General features: G+C 37.0%; 1 protein-coding gene across 1 annotated transcript in view; it reads right to left on the reverse strand.

Annotated features, from left to right (window-relative positions):
• LOC149785245 (alpha-1,3-mannosyl-glycoprotein 4-beta-N-acetylglucosaminyltransferase C-like) overlaps positions 1-21,621 on the reverse strand; it is a 92,920-nt gene extending 71,299 nt beyond the window's left edge. Inside the window, exon 1 of the mRNA XM_089979096.1 lies at positions 21,033-21,621. Within this exon, the coding sequence (XP_089835222.1) occupies positions 21,033-21,120 (88 nt within the window). The 5' untranslated portion in view covers positions 21,121-21,621. The remainder of the gene's footprint in view (positions 1-21,032) is intronic.

The following is a 21,621-nucleotide window of genomic DNA, read 5'->3' on the forward strand; positions in this document are numbered from 1 at the left end:
AGTCTACTCATTAGACTGATCATATCATAAACAGATACTAAGCAGAAAATGTAAAACAGTTCAAGGAAAACTAGATGTTGCAGACGTGGTCTGTTTACCTGTGACACGCGACGGCACCTGTAACTGCTCCGCCCTGTATAGAAAATAGACTCTTCTACAAGTCCATGAGCAACGTGGCGGATTAATATACATACACCACTCTTTTTCAGCATGTATCGACGAATGAGTGGGTTGGTGCTGCTCTATAAGTCGATACGAACAGTGTTAGTCATTTGTGCGCGAAACGAATTAGGTAATTTTAATAATATTTGGTGACACTCATATGATATTCACAGAACTACAGACGCAAATATTATTGGCGACTCTGAGGTAACTATTCGCCCTACGTACTAAAAAGCGAGCGCCGGCTGCCGTTGACTAAACTAGCTTTCAAGATAACGCGTTTCAGTGTATCTTATTTTTACATAATGCATTCTTTAAAATATTAATCGGAAGTTTGCATGAATGGAGAACCGGTACAGAGCTGATTGTTGAAAAACGGAAAATGCAGCAAAGCTGCATGTCAAAATTTGTACTCTTTCACATGCATATAAATAAAATAAAAATTTATATTTGTAACAACATTTGAATGTTTATAGTTTTAACGGCTATCATGTGCTATTTTGTTCACAAAAGTCATATATAAAACTTCCACACACACACACTTTCTCAAATATGGGTCAAATATAAAAGGAGACTGAAAATACAAGTAAAAAATTAAAGTGTACGCTTAATAGGATCTCATTAAAAATCGCTTTGTCAAAAGACGCTGAATATGTCCATATTTACGCCAAAGGTAAAGCCACCTCATCACAATGACGTGTTACAGTTACGGCTATCATGTTTACTCGTGTGAATGAGATCGTTTCGTGTTAGCAATGTAACCGTTGACAAAACATAACCGTCCGCTTAACCTCTAAAGGAAGCGGATGGCAAAAAATGACGTAACGTTGTGTCCCGAACAAAAGAGACGTCATGTCCGTCCGCGTGGGTTCGAGTCTTGTGTATGTGCGCAATCTTGCCAGTACCTTTCCTTGTATATTCGCTAGCCGAGGTTCCGATAACCCTATATGCACCTTGGCATATCGAGCATATATTTGTGAGCTTCGGGTCTGTGAATTTGATTGGATGCAACGGTAAGCCACCGCATCCCATCGAAATTAAGTTGTTCAAATTTGATCATTGTTCCTAGGTCAGAGGTGCACAACCCATTTCGGCCAAGGTCCAGATTGCCGTTTCGAAGACCACTCGAGGGCCGCAAACACTAATTTCTTTAATATAATTACTGTTCACGGGCCAGATTTCTGTGTTGTTTAAATCTGCCCTGAGTTCTGGACAGAACACGCGGGCAACGGGTTGTGTATCCCTGTCCTAGGTGATCTAGACAAGGGGAGCACACAACTTGAATGGAATGATAAATAAGCACTTTTCCAGCGCCGGTCTGTGTTTGCACAAATACCTTTCACTCAAATAGACATGTAATGGCTTTCATCTGGTACATAGTCATACTTTCGATGTTAAACATACAAAGTATCCTTTTTAGGTCAACTGCCACAACCGTTTTCGACCAATGTACAGCATCACGCTTTTGGTTAGTTGGCATTACATACTAAGGGAGGCAACACATGAAATCCAATAGATGTCGCTAGGACAAAGCACCGATATAGCTGTCCGATCGGCCAGGTGTAGATAGGATTATCGGATTCTTGGCTAGCGAAGATGCTTCCCTTGGGTCGGCAGTTCTTCTCATGATTTTCCCGGGTTCTTCCTCCACCCATGTATAGCCTTGTAAATGGTCTCAGCAAAATAGTTCTCACACAAGATCCAGTCACCACATTTAAATCATCAGGGTCGTGTATTGAAAAACTAGCCATCATAGATGTACGTGATTTCTACAATCTGATTAAAATCAGATTTCCGCTGTCCTACGTAAAGCTCTCAAATGACCGCTTAGGGTCATGTTCTGGTGACATTTGAATTAGCTAATGGAAATGCAGCTTTTAAAAAATCTGAAAGTAACTCAGATCGTTCGGTACACATTCATGCTCTTCATTCCCACTGCTAAGCCTCCAGACGCGAGGATATAAGACGTCATTTAATTGGTTTATAAAATTAGCGATTATGGTAACAACATACGTTACCAGAACATGACCCCAAAGCGGTCGCTGTCGGACCTTCATGTATAACAGTGGAGCTCTCATTTTTTTTTATTATCAGATTGGTGATCTCTACTAGTATGGGGGGGATTCGAAAGCTTTATGCCGAATTAAACCCCTTGTGCAAATTGCCAGGTAAAACAACGATTTCTAAATATGTTTTGTGTGCTATGCAGTTCTACAATACCTAACGTTTGAGATGACCCAAGGGACTGGCGCGAGGGCCAAGCAGATGACTATATACTAGGGGAGAAAATAGTTGTACTACGACTCTCTTTGCAAAGGAGTGAATGCCAACTAATTTCCAAACATCCGAACTGAATATTGAAAGTGAAAATTAGGAAATCACTTTCAATTGCTTGCTTGAAAATTTTCGGGAACTTTTTTCTTACAGTGCTGTCATCGAAGACATATTTTCATGTACAACTGATGTTTAAGGAAATTTATGTTCAGCTCTGTTGGATATGAACGTTTAAATTTGATCTTTGCCTTAATATTGAGAACATTAACTTACATAATTAATAGAGCATTATAGAAAGAAGTCAGCTTGTTTTCCGAAATACACTTAGTCTTGCGGAAGTTTCATGATACATACATACATATTTTCTGACTAAATGTTGAGGGCGCTATCTTTCCTGTCAATATCCTTAACGAAACTAACTGTCATTAGGCACAACGTGACGGTTCTAGCATGAAAATGGGTTACAGTCACGTTTAAGAGAAATCATTGGTGTTCCGGTGATCGTGGAAATACTATTTTTTTTTTTTTTTTTTTTTTTTTTTGTAACGGTGACAGCTTTATTTAAAGCATCTCGTCTTAACAGTCAAACCAATATGCCAGATTTTGGGAAAGCCTCGTTTTGGAGTATCAAAGAAAACTCGTTTTTTTTTGTTTTTTTTTTTAAACCCGATTCCTGTTGGGTGGAGATCTCACAGAGTTATGCGAAAAATCTGGTTGAACACAAATATACTTACAAGCCATGCAATACTCGGAATATCGCTCGACCTTTTCGGCCTTGGCGTGAAATAACTTCGGAAGTTGTTGTAGGTATACAGATCAATATGACGGTTTTGGTAATTTTCCTCTGGCGGAGTACCACACATATGTTAAAACAGCAAAGATATTCTGATTGTGATTTTGTGTCCATTCGCCAACTATATTGTTCTATGTGGCGTAGTTTCGTTTTTTTTTTTTTAAATTGAATTTTCCTCAGACTGATTTCTGAAAGTTCTTTATGCAGGCACAGTCCAGGAAGGACGAAGTTGGGTGGGACCAAATAATTTCATTTTTCTGGTTCCACAGATGTAAGTATGGGGTCTGATAAAGATAAAATGTTCAAAGGTCGCTAGCGTTAATAGATCATATCAAAATTTAGAGGGTTTGCTTGGCTGTGCCATTCGTTGTAGGATTTGATCAGCAACTAAATGTTAAATATTGGGCACATACCGTCAAGACCTGGTGCGTATTACAGTTTATAATAGAAATGTGTATGTATGTATGTATGTATGTATGTATGTATGTATGTATGTATGTATATGTGAGTGCGTGCATACGTGCGTACGTGTGCGTGTGTGTGTGCGTGTGGTTTGAAATTTTAACGTAGCTTTAAACAAATTTCAGTCATATCGTTACGGTGTTTGCAGTGTGGCAGTTTATAGTGATGTCTTATAGCAAAAGGGGCGTCATGCCGTGCGGACATGTAGCATCATGTCCAACCCAGACACATTATCCTGATATCAGGCCGACCAGTCCTAACACTAACCTCTTTTTTATGACTCGGCGGAGTTCGAGCCCGCGACCTCCCGCATCCGAGGGGGGACGCTCTAATCACTTAGGTCACCAGAGCGGTCATGTATGTATGTATGTATGTATGTATGTATGTATGTATAAACAAGAAACAAGAAACAAGAAAAAAATCTTGCAAATTAAATGTGAATACGAAAACCAAATTAAAGATTATGGAAACTAGCTTTTAAATTTAGAATACATACCAGGCATTCTTCATTCAGCAATGTGAGACTACTAAATGAAAGAACGAAAACTAAATTAAGCTTATGCGTCCTTAACATATTGTGAAAAGTCTTATAATAATTATTTCGAATATTGACATTATCACTGATAAGTAAAACGTATTACAAACGCCCTAAATCATATTGAAAAATTAAGTTGTATATGTATATAAGGTAATAAAAATGACTTTGAAAATCTCAGGAGATTGTCGAATTGTCCGCATATGATTTGTTCTAGCGCTGGTTTTATCTGCGACATATTTGAATGTGGGATCTAGAGGGACCCTTTGTCTGTCTGACTCTCACATCTGTATCGTTGATCTTTTATTTCGGAGACCAACTTCTTTATCGAAAATCTCAAGTCTTGTCTTTTTTCTTATCTTTTAAAATCAATATAGATTTTTAACTCCAATTTTACCAGCATCTTCGCTCAGAATTGAACTAATTAACTGATTAAACATTTGAGACCTTTCTAAACTCGAGGAGAATACAAGCTCATTGTATTCAAATACAAAGTGTCATTCACTAACACTAGACTGGAGATGGGATGCATTTTTATATTGTCCATACATATCTCCTACTTTATTTTGGTAAGACGCTGTAGTTATTTCACGACCGTGGTAAATTAATTACCTTAGGATGTTTTATTGTGTTTACTGCCAAGCGAATACGAGCATCTTTAGCGGCCCACATTTGTAATTCCTTACACTAAGATGTACCGACACCTCATAAATTATCCTTATGTATTATTACATTGTGGAAAAATTACCGCGTTAGAGTGAAGGGCGGTTCTTCTGCAACGTTAAGTTTTATGTTGTCATAATGGTATTTTTAGTTGTAACGGAATCCGAATACCAGTGCACCAATATTTTTGGGCTGGTGCAACGGTGTTCATATACAGGTGCCGCGCAGTTTTTGTAGCTGTACCGTTGCAACAAGAAATACAATTGTAACGGTACATTTTATGTTCGCAACGACAACAATTACCCTTGAATGTAGAGAATTTAGTATATATATATATATATATATATATATATATATATATATATATATATATATATATATATATATATATGTGTGTGTGTGTGTGTGTGTGTGTGTGTGTGTGTGTGTGTCGCTTTATCACAGCAACGTTGTAGCGCATCTTCTTAATTGCTTGTGTTTACATTCGCTTCTTTCGTAATTCTTGTGTACATCATGTTTATAGTTGCATCTTTATTCATAACGGAATATTTATCAAGGCAATCTTTTTGTTTGTGCTTGAAATATACCAAGTAATTTGAGCCCTTTTTAATTTTTAATTAGAATCTTTGTAGCTAGAGTAAGTTTTTGTTCTAACTGTTGCATACGTAATTATCGTGCGTATGTTGCACACTGAAAGGTCTCCATAAACAGTTATTCGACAGTTGCATAGATATTACCAAGCGGAATGCGTATATAGAAACAAGTTCGAGCCACTTACACAGGTTTGTAAAGACGTTATTGTAGAATGCAAAGAAAAACAGCCCTGTTTAATAATTCTTGCCTAGAACATCAAAATGTCAGGAAAATTACATATTTCTATTACGTTCAAAGAGTTGAAAGAAAGGCTCAACTATTTCGGTCTTCATTGTTACAAATGTCCAAATATGTATTGCAGCAACTGTTGATCTTCGCAGTACGTAATTGCGTAATTGTTTTCCATAGTATCAATATTGACCTTTACAACACTGGCCCTGTGCATTTAACCTAGACCATACATGAAATATCTTTGTTGTTGTCTCTGTGTTGTTATTGAGAGAGAGAGAGAGAGAGAGAGCATTCGATTTTACCCACCAGTCTTTGATAGAGAAAATACAATATGTTGCACTTAAAGAGTTTTCTAGTTTATTCCAGTTAAAATGCCAATATTAATATTTCAAGTAATTTTTGTTTCATATTATCTGTGCTACGTTTCACTGTCGGACTCTAGCCCAACATACCTATCCGACCTCACCCATGTGTACACACCAGCATGATACTTACGCTCCTCTTCTGACAATCGTATATTCATTATTCCCACTATGAAAACAAAGTCATATGGACAGCGTTCTTTTGTATACCAGGGTCCAGCAACGTGGAATGAATTGCCCACTGAACTTAGACACAAAGACACAGTGATCCAATTCAAGAGTGCTCTCAAAACTCATTTATTTCGACTGCAAGAACAAACTTAAAGACTGAATAATGTTTCCTACCTTAAATATTCTCAGCATGTTTTTTAATGTTTTCTAATTTCATGGTGGTTGTTTTTGTAATCATAGCATTATATGTTTTTTTATCTTATAGGTGTTGTCTAATGTTGTAAAGCGCTAAGAGCTTCTAAAGATTAGGCGCTATACAAAGTCCTCATTGTTATTATTATTATTATTATTATTATTATATTGGATAAATATAAACTCTTAGGTTTTGGATTAATACTGTATTTGACTCTCTTTACGTTGTGTTTTCTACGTGAAAAAGCTATAATGGTACTAGATCTTGGACTTTTATTCCAACGTATTAGAAACTGTAAAAACAGATTGATGTTGACATACGTACTACCTCACACTTGTACAGATTTAAAAGGTCAAACAGAACGTGTTTTCTTCGAAAGACGTTGTCACGAACAACAGATAAGAAAGGCACCAAAATACTATGATCGTCCATATTTTTTATCAGGATGAGACACTCCACATTTTCCCAGGCACGAACTCATTTATCATCTCCTTCCCGTCATTCCATCCAATTACATTTCTATTATATTCTGAAGCGGGGGGGGGGGGGGGGGGGGGGCGGTCCGCAAAGAGCAATTTGTCGAAAAGAGGGCAGGGGTTGCATGCAACATCTCAATAAATATGTATAAATATTTTCCAAACAGATAGAACTGGTGGCGAATGAATTGGGTATTCGTTGAGATTAAGGAGGTTAATTTTAAACAAAAGAACCTACATGCGTATGCAACTAGTATCTGCGTCTCCGTATTTGGCATTTTAAAATCTATCTTAAACGAAACTTCTAATGGGTTAGTGGTACGCGTGACCGTGCTTAAGGATGTTTGAAAGAAAATTTAGAACACATATTGAATCAGCTTGTCACCAATAACTTTAAAATTTAGATAACCGCGACGAATAAGAAATGGTGCATTGCGTCGCATTTAACTGCTCTTTATCACGACTGTTGCGCCCTTTTGCACCAGGCTGTAAAGATACGCTGGGAAAAAGGCAAGTGTCTTGGACAGATTAAGTAGCGAATCATGAAACCTAATCTACACATAAGCAAACATTCTAAATTTAATGGAGAAAAATAAACGCATATTACTGAAGGACTTTGGAAATATAAAACTGTTGTTACGTTTTTAGGCTCTTACAAAAGTAACAAGAAAAGAGTGAAAACAACAAGCTTTGTAAAATTTAACAAATAATTTATTTCCCTAGAAAAAAGGTAAAAATAAAAAAAGAACTTAAGGTTGTAAGAATCAAATCCAAATATAATCCAAGAATTAAAAAAATTCAAGTTCAAGTAATAAAAGTCATAATGAAACTGAGTTTGAATCCCGATGAAAAATGGAAAATGGAAGGCGATCAGCTTTGTACTGATGTTTCAACAGTTCTTTGTTGAATCACAGAAAAAAAATATTCCAGTCTTTGAATTCTGTGTAAAGTTCAATAACTGTCCTTGTCCAAGAGATAATTTAGAGCGCTAGTATTTCCAAGGAAAAGAATCACTTTTCTATAAAATAAAATAAAATAATTACCCCAAAACTGGTCACAACATAAAACACTTTGACTTCTCAAGTGTTAAGGTAAGAATAACTATTATTTCTCAAAATATCAAAAATCGAGCTACAACGCAAAACAGATGTCCGGATGTGAGTCAGTCCTCTGGGAAAACTAGAGTTTGTAACAATTGCTACATGTTATTTATCACTTACTCCAAGTATGGCCTCGATTTCATTTTATCAATCTTACTCTGAGAAAGAATTTAAAAAAAAGAAAGTTGTTTAATACAATTCTCACTGATTTCTGACTCAAGGTCAGCATTAGATACAATGTCTCTATAAAGTTGTTTACGTCAAGAACAAAAAAGCCAGTCAGAACTAAACTGTATTTCAGAAAATAAAGTTACATTACAATAGCAAGTAATGGAAATTTTTAAAAAAAAACTAACAAACAAACAAATAAATTAAATAAAATATACATAACACTGGTAAACCTACAGGATTAAACCATATGTCTTAAACACTGGCCCGCCAAGCCGTATCCTGTGGCCCTCAAAATGATTGGCGTCACAAGGTTTCATGAGATAACAAATGTGGTGCGGTCCTTGGGCCATCGATAATGCCCTCGTGAGGCCCTGGGGGTGGTTTGAAATTGAGAACCCTGGATTAAACCATGAGGAAGGGGCCATTTCAAATGCACAAGTCAACTTAAACAGCGGCTTCTGATTGATTGTATAGTGTGAGCGGAAAATGGGTACGACCAGGCGCATGTGTGCAAAATTGAAACATTGCTAAAAGCATATTAATAAAATAATTCTAATTAGAAGAAAGATTGGATGCGTATAACATAAATATTTCATATATTCGCAAAAGGAAATTGATATCCTTAGCATTTGAAAGGTTCCATTTTATATTTTGTTTGGTAAGATCAATCGTACATGTACTTATATTAAACCAAGGGAGCACTGGATTGAATTCATTGCTTGCCAAAGTGACACAACACCAGTTTGGAACTGTAGTGGTGCACATTTATGTCGCTATTTTGTCGCAGCACATTCTGTCGTGATCAGCGTGACACGTAACCATTAAGACTGACATATGGGCTAGGCTCGCAATAAGTTTGTAGCTTGCGATGATTAATCTCTATTATTTCTAGACATGAGAGCTTTAATTAGAGTCTATTCGGAGAAAGGTGTGACAGATGGTAGAGAGCGATGTTAACGTACGGTCATGTAGCGAAACATGACAAAGTTGAGACAAGCCGGAGACAAATTTTGGGAAATCTTGGCCCATTTGAAATAAGTGTCATAAAATGATATTCCAAAATAGTTATTCATAAAGGCGGACTAGAGATAATTATTTTAGCTTTGATGTGCGTGTTAAACCTTTGGCGGTTAGAGAAAATTAATCCTCACTGGCAAACTAAACGAGGTGTTTGTGTTTCAACGATGAAATTAAATGGTCCAAGTAATTTCTTTTGCGAAATCCGGCTGTCAGAGTTTTTTCTGCCAAAAGGGAAGTCTGAGGGACTCCGAGGAATTAACAAGTAATTTTTCTCGTTAAATAAATTGTCAAAGGACGTAGGTCTGGAAGAATTTGAGAGACCATGAACCAGAGAGAGAAAATACATTCGCTATCCAGTACTCCGTTTGAAGTGATACATACCTAATCATCTATAGATAACACAGGGTAGGATGCAAAAATAACCGGATCGTTTCTTGCCTAACTAAACTGCAATTCTCTCACGAAAAGGCTTTACCCGTGACAATGACAATGTTTTATGAGACAGATTTGGTTCCTATCCCAAACTGCACAAGTGCTATACAGCACCCATTATCTACTATCCTACATGCCTTTTGGAGCGACCATTTTAACATCCAATACCATACACTATATCTTCCAACACGCCATTTGGAATTACCCAACAGCAGTTATATTCTATTCAGTACCGAGATCTGAACTATCAAATACCCAACATTTACTATCCAACACAATATTTATAGCGACCAATACCCAGTCAACTATTATACAATACCCAGTTATTCACTCTCCAGCTCTCAACATTTTTACTATATATGACCCAGTTATATACTATCTAACAATTCGTTTCGATTGACCAATATACAGTTATCTACTAGCCAACACCAGAAGCTAAATCATCAGCACGCCATGTGGAGTGACCCCCCCCCCCCCAACATGCCATGTGGAGTAAACAATATTCAGTTATCTACAATATAAAACCCAGTTATGTATTTTCCAACACCCCACATATACATTTAAATATACAATTTGGAGTGACCAATTATACATCAGCCAATTTGCTTTGCTTTCACTCAGTTTGCACATATGCTATCATTTTATATGTAGTCCAGTATGTTATGTAAAGGCAAAACCTGATCAAGGTAAGTATTATAGAAACGTAATGTTGGACCACTCGATCAATTTACTTTGTAAATATATCAATTCCTCTAAAATTATTTACTTTTGTACCCAATGTACGGAATGTACCTACATCAAAGCATGCAACATCTGCTGTTATGGTAGATATTTTAGCTTCAAAGAATAGAGAACAAAAAATTTAAACAAACAGCTGCCAGATCTGATGTTTTCTATGTGAAATACAAGGTCGGTCTGGTGAAATTGCTTACGTCAAGTTACCTTCCTTTTCTTGTCTCTAAATATCGAGTAACGTCGACTCATTTTTCAAGTTAGTTCACAGGCATGTAGATGTGACAGGAGCGCCATTTTCAGAAATGTATATTTTTTATATATAACAAAATGGATTTTAAAATTATTCCCAACGTGAAAAAGAAAAACGTGCATGGATGAAATTTTAAACACCCACATACTAGAAATGGCAGAGATATATAATTTCTGATATTTTGACTACTTTCAGGTAGACTTGTTTCATTTTTATGTTAACTTTGTGTGTTCTTTTGACTGCCATCTGAAGTCTTGCAAGGTAACATCACACAAAGATGTTATATATTTCAAGAAGTAAATATTCTAGTTATTATTTTATTGTTTTCATTAAGTGTCACTACACGGCAATACCTATTGCAAAATGGGTTTGGCATATCGCAACACCGTTTTGGGCGTATCGTTGAACCACTAGGTTTAACGTTACATTTTCCCCTGTCGCCTTAAAAGCACATAATGTTAAAGCTGTGGAGGTCTCTAACATTACGTTGACCCTTGTCACCAGACAGGCCCATAATGTTAAATCTACTGACGATGTAAACATTACGTTGACCCTTGTCACCAGACAGGCCCATAATGTTAAACCTATTGACGATGTAAATATTACGTTGACCCTTGTCACCAGACAGGCCCATAATGTTAAATCTACTGACGATGTAAACATTACGTTGACCCTTGTCACCAGACAGGCCCATAATGTTAAACCTATTGACGATGTAAACATTACGTTGACCCTTGTCACCAGACAGGCCCATAATGTTAAACCTATTGACGATGTAAACATTACGTTGACCCTTGTCACCAGACAGGCCCATAATGTTAAATCTATTGACGATGTAAACATTACGTTGACCCTTGTCACCAGACAGGCCCATAATGTTAAATCTATTGAAGATGTAAACATTACGTTGACCCTTGTCACCAGACAGGCCCATAATGTTAAACCTATTGACGATGTGAACATTACGTTGACCCTTGTCACCAGACAGGTCCATAATGTTAAATCTATTGACGATGTAAACATTACGTTTTCCTTTATCGCCATATAAACCAATAATATTAAACATTGGACGTTTTTAATATTACATTTCTCGTTAGGTCCGAGACAAGCATTCCGATGATAAATTCCCGTTAGACCCAAAAAAGCGTTATGATATTAATCATATAGACATTTATAACATATACAATTCCCGTTAGACCCCATGTAGATATTCCCATTTTACATTCCCCTTATGCCACATATCAATCCACAATGTTAAATTCTCGTTTGACCCCACAAAACGGCGTAATGATATCATATCCAAGGGTGGGAAATCTACATTACGTGCAACGTTTAAAGCACACACAAAATTTCAGCCAAATATCTGGATTGAAACTAATTTCTCTGAAGATATATGATATTTGAGACAAATTACATAATGTGAACTGCCCACCGTACTTTTGTCCGTTCAAATTAAATGTGCTTGTTAAAACTCTAGCGTCCAATTAGCTGTGCGTGGAGGATTGTTGGACACACTTTTCGCCGTAAAATGGATGTGGTAGAAAATTACTTTTTTAAGGTATTAAGTTTACATAAATAAAGTCCGATTAACATCAAAGTTTAGTATTCCGTAAATTATTGTTGGACACACTCATTTTGAGGAAGGTTTTCAGACACTGACTATGACAATGCATAAATACCCCCAACACTATAATACTAGTCAGAAAATGATCATTCATGAAGCAAAGAACGTTTTTTACATACTCGTGTATAATGCGTAGACCAAGATCTGCCCTTGTATAATGCAACCGTAAGTCATTGGCAGCTGCTTCAATTTACGATTCCATGTCACTAGCTTAGATCTTGACCTGTGAAGGCATTAGGCGAAGACATTTATTGTCAAGGATTTTTGCTGTTGAGTGCACACAGAACTGTTTTAAGCTGATACTTTATTCGGTTGGTTTGCAAACTCGGTTTTTATCCTTCATAAAATCCCAATGATTAGGGTCTTTTTATGAAGTACTGACCGTATTATAAGCGTTAGCAATGCAAATACGATATTATGAGTTGAAACAATTCAACATACTTATATACATTAATTAAGCAAAGAAATTTGAAATTTATTTCCAAACTGTGGTGCTGTTAGCCTAAAAGAGTATTTTTAAACGCATCAACTGAGACGATCTTTTGAAACGGAGATAACAAACAATCGCTAATTACGTCACGTAAAATTTACCTATAAGGGGTGCACGAAAATCGTCCGTGGCGACGAAATAATTATAGGGTGTACATTCCTTGCTGTCTACTGTTCATCAATCATTGGCTGGTGTGTGATTTATCCAAGCTTCTTCTTTTCTCAAGTCAATATTTGACTACCAAAAGCAACTTTTTCCATCTTTGCATTGTCTTTGTCGAATTATTGTTAATTGCTAACAGTACAACCAAGAACATGTTCATTATTACGATCAGACATGTTTGTTGTTCATCATTCGAGTTCGAAGATAACCATGACATCGCTAATTGGTTTCGTTTTCTTAAGTCTCTGACTGATCAAGTAAATTTTGTGCTCTAAACTATCTATGGCACACTTGACAAGAGATGCCACTTTGGTTTGATTGAATAATAGAAGACGTGCTGCAGTTGTTAGATTTCAACAGCTCGCGCTTCTGTACTGCCTCTGCAATTCTTCTCCGTCCAATGTCGGTAGCTCCAGTATGGACAAGACCCCACCAAGTAGTGCGATCCTGTGTGATATTTTCTCAAGACAGTGTGGTGAATTCTGGTTTCACAATCAATGTCAAGAAGACAGGGATGACAAAGCAAATGGTCAAACCTTCGTGGCAGTTGACAAGTTTACCTATCTCGGCAGCACACCGTCACGTGCAGTCCGCGTCAATGATGAAACTAATGCCAATGTTGAAGTGTTTCAGTGATGACTTTAGGGAGTCTTTTAAGCGTTTCTTCTGACCACCCTGATATAATTTTCCCCTCGCTGCCGAAGATACTTTGTGGTATCGTTCTTCTGATATCGTGGTGACGTTGCTTGTCCATATCATTTGTGATATCGTCAGTAGAGTGCGAATCCTTCGAATGCTTGCCAGTGTGAGAACCTCATTGCAAGGGACCATGTTCTTCCATTTTATCCTCATCAGTTTCCTCAAGCAGCCCATGTGAAAATGATTCAGCTTGTTGGCATGACGTCTGTACACCGTCCAGGTTTTGCAAGAATTCAGCAGGATGGGCAATACGATAGCTTTGTAGATCTTAATGTTTGTTTATAGACTGATACTTCTGCTCTCCGTTACACATTTGCACGTAGTCTACCAAAGGCCATACTTGTTTTAGCAATTCTGGCATTAGTTTCATCATCGACGCGGACTGCACGTGACGGTGTGCTGCCGAGATAGGTAAACTTGTCAACTGCCACGAATGGTTTTACCATTTAATTTGTCATCCCTGTCTTCTTGACACTGATTGTGAAACCAGAATTCACCATACTGTGTTCAGTGTCAGTGAACAGCTGTCAGCAAGTAGATCACGAACAGTCACTTCCTGCAATTTCGTCTTTGCCTGAAGTCTCCTCAGATTGAAGAGCTTGCCGTAAGTCTGGTATCTAATGTCGATCCCAGTGTCAGAATCACGGAAGACCCCAGTAACCATGGCAAAGAACATGGTCGTGGCCATCACACAGCCCTGCTTGACTCATTTGGTGACTGGGAATGATGTCGTTAACGACAAGAGTATTACAACTCTCTGAGTTTGCAAAGGAAAGTCCCCTTGATGTTGCAGAAGTCTGCTTCGTAAGAACTGCCGTCTACTGTGCAGTCCTTCTGTGTCCGACGTTTCTCATTGATAGGTCTCTGAATGGCAGCAGTGTTCTCATCAAACCAATGATGGTGTTTACGTGTGGTGACACCAATGGTTTGGGATGCAGTTGAGTACAGAGAATCTCTGAAGGATGCCCAGTTTTCCAACATACATAGATACATACATACATACATACATACACGTGTGTGGGTGATTTGGATTTTTAACGTAGCTTTACAAATGTTTCAGCCATATCTCTACATTGTCTGCAGTGTGGCAGTTTATAGTGATGTCTAGCACTGGGGCATCATGCCGCAGATGCGTATTATGATACATACATACATACATACATACATACATACATACATACATACACGTGTGTGCGTGATTTGGATTTTTAACGTAGCTTTACAAATGTTTCAGTCATATCGCTACGCTGTCTGCAGTGTGGCAGTTTATAGTGATGTCTTGCACTGGGGCATCATGCCGCAGACACGTATTATATGACACACACACACACACGCACACACACACACACACACACACACACATACATACATACATACAATGACGTCAAACAGCACACACAAAATACAAAAATACACCAAAGGAAACAAAAAAAATTGGATGGTGATTAATTTCAATAAAAACGAGATATTTGGCGATTTAAAAATTAGGGGCTTATGCTGCGGTCTGCATAATTTTGCACTGCAACTGTCCGCAACTGTAACGTCCTTTCGGGGATGTGTACAAGATTTAAGGACTAAATTCCTTTTAGAAAAATAACATGAACAGACAGAAATGTATAATTTAGCAATATGTCAAAGTCTGATTAGTTGTAAATAATAATAATAATAATGACTAAGTTAAATACAAACCAATGTCAGGATCGGATAAAATATATGGTGTAGTCCTTTTCTAGTATCTAGTAAACAAACATGACAACATTTTAGGACAAACTTGTGCCAACATACTAAATACATGCACTCATAGTCAGGATTGCAAAGGTAAGTAGTTCTTATGAAAACAAGCATTCCAATGAAGTAAAAAAATTTCAATCAAATGCACTAACCAATTACCATTCATCTTGTATATCAATCACCGTTTCTTCTTCCCGTGAGTAACAAAATAACCCTTTTTATTTTTGAAAATATATGAGGCATTTAACGGACACAGTGCAAATTCGCGTCTTTCTTTCATTTCAGAAAAGAAATGTCGTATGGATACACGCAGTCTATGAAAATGATCTCCCTTAGCGCTCATTATGCAATACATTTTCTCGTCAATGACAGGTCTACCTGGAGAATGATTTCTTCTTACGTGTTAAGATTCTTAATTTTTTTGTTAGATCAAGAATTGTTTAACAAAAGTTATTAACATTTCAACTGCACTGTCGGTTTAATTAACTCCTCTCTCTCTCTCTGACATTTGGATTCTGTGTTCACACGAATACTCGTCTAAGTGCGTGCAGTCCACGTTTGGCTTGCAGACATATAGCTTGCATAACAGTCGTGACGCGTGATGTATCGATAGATCATCAACAGTACTTAGCATAATGGCATATGACTGATTATATATGAAGACTTCACATTCATAGCAACACCTCATCATAGAACTGAACTGACTAATAAATGTGCTGAGATTTATCGCCATATGTACATGATTATGCATTACAACACCAAGAATGTCCCTTTTTCCTGACACAACACGTCAGCAACTCGAAAGTTACGGGCGGTATGTTTCTCAGTATCAAGGAAATGTAAGGTGCATTTGTGAACATCTACAACATCATAAAATAAGTCTAGATTTTTAACATACCCAAATATATATATACAGTATAATTTGTTGGGTTTTGAACGATTTATGTTTTGTATTTCTGTATTTATATAAGAGAGAGAGAGAGAGAGAGAGAGAGAGATACGTGTCCTATCTTTTTTACACAATGTTGTTTACTTGAGAAATTACATAGTCTTGCTTTTCGATCCTGAAGCAGAATCAATCTTGTTATTGTGTTCAATTTTTCTTTTGGGAGGATTTATTTGTTCAAATTATTATTCACTGGTATTAAAAAGTGTTCAATAATATTTTTGGACTGGACCATTAATTTTGGAATTATAGTGAACTGATACAAGAACATTTTTGGATTATATAATTGTGATACATCAAAAGACTATTAGCACATCACCACACTCCAGGTCACTAGCACATTCGAGACTAAATGCACACCAGCACAGACAATATTGGAACTTATTTAGAATAACACTGGAATTCAAATGAAACTTCATACATTTGGACATTTATCAGAACGTTTGGGACTACGTGGGATTAATTCAAAACACTAAGTTCATTTTAAATTTTCGCTTCTTATCTGAGGGAAATAAACTATTTCTTGGATTTTACAAAACGTGTTGGTTTTCAATCTTTCTCTTACATAGTTTAAGACCACAGAGTATTAATAATAAACACACACGTAAACACACACACACACACGTAAACACACACATACACACATACAAATGACAATGATGAGAATGAACCAAGTAACACCTTCTATACGCTTAATTTTGAATGTTTTATGAAGGCACTTGCTAAGACGTTGCAATTCTTCAGCATTCCAGCACACACTCAAGTTTAAAGGGTAATTTATAATTAGTGAGGTCAATTTACATCTGCCCGAAGATATGACGACGGAATGTGAGGACCGTATTTTTGTTTATCCATCCATTCTTACTTCCAGCTAGAGTCATTCATCCCTCCATAAAAAAACATACAGATACGTGCACACTGAGCTGTTTTTTTTTTGTTTCCTTTGGTATACTTTGCGTATGTTGTTTTAAATGTATGTATGTATGTATGTATGTATGTATGTATGTATGTATGCATGTCTGTCTGTGTGTCTGTGTGCGTGTCTGTGTGTATATGTATGTATGTCTGTGTGTGTGTCTGTGTCTGTGTGCGTGTCTGTGTGTGTATCTATGTATGTATGTATGTACACAAAATGTGGATTGCATGCTTTATGGCTATTGAGTTTACTGCTTAACTTCTACATGTAATGCCTCACAACGTTATAGTTTAATTATCCGCCAAGTAATGCCTCACAACGGTATAATGAAGTCATCAGCCCGTAATGCCTCACATCGTTATATTTTAATTATCCGCCAAGTAATGCCTCACAACGGTATAATGAAGTCATCAGCCCGTAATGCCTCACAACGTTATAGTTTAATTATCCGCCAAGTAATGCCTCACAACAGTATAATGAAGTCATCAGCCCCGTAATGCCTCACAACGTTATAGTTTAATTATCCGCCAAGTAATGCCTCACATCAGTATAATGAAGTCATCAGCCCCGTAATGCCTCACAACATTTAATTTTAATTATCCGCCAAGTAATGCCTCACAACAGTATAATGAAGTCATCAGCTCGTAATGCCTCACATCGTTATATTTTAATTATCTGCACTCTAATGTCACACAGCCATGTCTTGATAAGTGTTTTGGTAAGAATCAAAGATAAATTCCTATGTTTCACAATTGTACACCAACGTATGTTTATTCAGAATTTAAATAGAACTCTGACCAGTCTATGTGTGAAACTTTATACAGCTATACATAAGGTTCTTTGTTTTCTGCAGCGGCACGGTTCATCGATGAACGAACACCTAGGCAATTTTCACCGAAAAACGAATACAAATCCAAATGATTTCAACTTAACAATCTTTCATTCAATTTCGTGAAATTTTCACCACAAAATGTCCTTTCTTGTAATGTTGACAATTTTTTTTACAGAAAATGTGTAACTTCATAGAAAATTACAGGGTCATAAAAACGCACAGATATTGGTGCTCCTGCGTTAGGTCGGTAATCAATAGAAAGGGGCACGTTTTTTGGACTGTGAGCCACCCCTCCAGTTTCATACGGGACTTCTGTCGGAAAATGATTTATCCAGTATGTATCTGTATTTCAACGTCATACAGTTACTCAGCGAGTAGATTTTACTACTTTCTTTGTGCAGGTACATACTAGGTTTACATTCATAAACAATTACAACTTTCATCCAGCATTGTGCTTATACGCTGTTAAATCCTTGTATAGAAAATTAAACACGTATTTGAAGTAAAAACAGACTAGTGCCGGTTTTTATTAACAGCTACGCCATCTGACCTTTAAAACAATTCATACTGACACAAGGGAGTAAATCTGACCTTTAAAACAATTCATATTGACACAAGGGAGCAACTGATTGGTCATCTATATATTGCAGACAAACCTTCTTTGCATAACTTACCTTATCTTCATATATATCAGTAAACTCTTCTGACAGTTCAGACACATTAGCAAACCATTCTGATAGCTTAGTCACATTAGCAAACCATTCTGACAGCTTAGGCACATTAGCGAACCACAAGGACAGCTTAGACACATTAGCAAACCATTCTGACATATTAGACACATTAGCGAACCATTGACAGCTTAAACACAATGGCAAACCATTCTGACAATTTAGACACATTAGCAATCCCTTCTGACAGCTTAGACAAATTGTGAAAGCCTTCTGATAGCTGAGACATATTAGCAAAGCCTTCTGACATCTTATATATATGTTCACGTTCGGCTACTATGCACCAGCTACGTACTGAATTGTACAGATGAAACACACTAAAAAAAGCGAAGTATTTTGTTTTAAACAAACTAGAATAAAAATAATTAGTGGGGTTCGTTTACGTTAATAATACGATATGCATTTGCCCCTCTCAATACTTGAAAACAAATAGTTCATTTTTGTTTAGATTAAATGATCCCTATTTTCCAAATCCGTAACAGGAACTCATAGATCTTGCATTCTTGTGCACGACCGCTTCCGTTTAATAAGGAAACTTGCATCTCCTCTACCGACATAAATGCTACGGGGGCGTATCAGTTTCAGTCGACTGGAACATCGCTCGACCACTTTGGTAAAGTCGAGAAATAACATGGTATGAAGTTGCAAGAGTACACAGATTTTATGCATTTGGTGATTCGCCTCAGGCGGAGTGCACCACATATAGGCCCTATTGCAGTTGAAATGCCGACAATGATCCGATTGAGACTTTGTCACCTTCCGTTGTCATATTGAACTACCTGAACAAAAGTTACGAATATAGTTCTCATTGAATGATATTCAAGGTTTCTTTCTTGACTTTGACGGAAAAGGACGAACAGGTCCCAAATGTAGTTTCAACGTGATGATTGGGTAGTCTTTGTTGGAGAGTATTTATAAGTGTTATAGAGCCGTAAAAGAGGCCAGTGTGATAACGGGTGCTAGTGGTTTTTTTTATATCTCTCATCCTTGAACCGCCTTGTTGTAAACAGTGTTCATAATGAAAGGATAGTCCATTGTGCGGTTCTTCCAGCTTTTATTAATCGTGTCTACACAATTTAAACTACTTGTATGTCCACTTGTGTCATCCTGCGCTACTGTAATGTGGGAATAAAGCGAGAATGAAAATAATGTGTGGGAAAATTAGAGCGGTGAACTGAAGTCATAAGATGTTACGATAATCTTATTATATATTTTGAAATTTATGTCTGTGTAGGTCTAATTTATTGATTGAAGTAATTACTGGGTTTTTATGTTTCATAATGCAGTAACCCAATGAATGTAACAAGTCTCTTACACTCCATTCACAGTGAATCTCCCCCCCCCCCTTACGCACGTAAAATGGACCCTTTTTTGAAAGAACAGTAACTTCTAAGTACACGTGTCACTAGCTACCATATGTTACTAGCCAACCTACTTAGCTGGAAAGATATATATATATATATATATATATATATATATATATATATATATATATATATATATATATATATATATATATATATATATATATATGTATGTACATGTATACAAACAATGAATATTAGCAAGGACACACAGTGTATACCACTCTTTTGACACTGTAGCAAGTATATATTTGCATATTGTCATGTTCCATAAAGGTCCTATCTTACCGTCCCTTTTCAAATGTAATGTAACTAATATACATCGTGCCAAGCTAACAACTCCGCTTCCTCGTGCTGGTACTGATTTAAGTAACGTTAAACATTACTCAGTCTGATCTGACTGCATGACAGCTTAAGGGTGGTTATTGTAACATTTCCGCATTGGGACCTCAGTCTAAAGGTCAAATAAATGTTCAATATTTGTGAACAATCGGTGCATGCGTAGCAATATAAAGCATCGAAGAATTTCACACAGAAGTTGTCTTGAAAATAATGTACGGTATTTTCTTCTCTCTTCTAACAGATAAGGTGTATGGAAAATGGAAAGAGAATAGTTACATGAATGAAAGAAAATTGGAGGAGTAGAGAAGGGCAGATAGATGTGCGTGCGTGCGTGTGTGTGAGAGAGAGAGAGAGAGAGAGAGAGAGAGAGAGCAATGTAAGGAAGATGGAAAGAGAATAGTTAACGTATGAAAGAAAATCTGACGATAACAGAACGGCAGATTGTGTGAGAGAGAGAGAGAGAGAGAGTCTATCAGTAAGTCAATTTATACATTAACCCATTCTCTTTCCCTTTCTCCGAAATTGTGTGAGAGAGAGAGAGAGAGAGAGAGAGAGAGAGTAAATAAATACTTACAACTTCGACTGCTCTGGTAGTACAATACAAGCTGTAGAAGAATAGATACAGTGAGCAGTAATCCGACAGCGGCCGGTATCCTCTTCATTTTAATTCGGAATGAACCACGTGTCGTAAGAGATATCGTATTATGTAGGGAAGCAGTGATACTGATTTAGCATTGAACTTTCCTACATTATATTTTCCGCATCACATTTTATCGGCAGAGGACCTTAACCTTGTGACACCTGCTCGTATAATGCATGGCCTGAGAAACGAACGCTTGGTCAGTTTATGTAGGCAAGTCACTAAAATACTTCATACGGAACTGTTAGAACATCGAGTTGTTTACTTACTACGTATTCCGGGAATGCCTGCTTCGTTATGGATGGAATATGAAATACGTAAGTAGTAGGCAGCTTGTTCTTTGGACGAGTGTACAACGCGTAGGTATTGCGCTCGTTTTGCTCTGTAGGCCTAATGGTGTTGATAAAATCACAATCTGAAGTGAAGTTTTTCATTTACGCACTGCTAAAATCCCAGTTATAAATATTTATAACGCTTTATCGCGTCAGAAATAATGTATGAAAATGAAGGGCACTTAATCTCC

Source organism: Sinohyriopsis cumingii, chromosome 13 (genome assembly GCF_028554795.1).
Source record: "Sinohyriopsis cumingii isolate HCF-2022 chromosome 13, ASM2855479v2, whole genome shotgun sequence".
NCBI lineage: Eukaryota > Metazoa > Mollusca > Bivalvia > Unionida > Unionidae > Sinohyriopsis > Sinohyriopsis cumingii.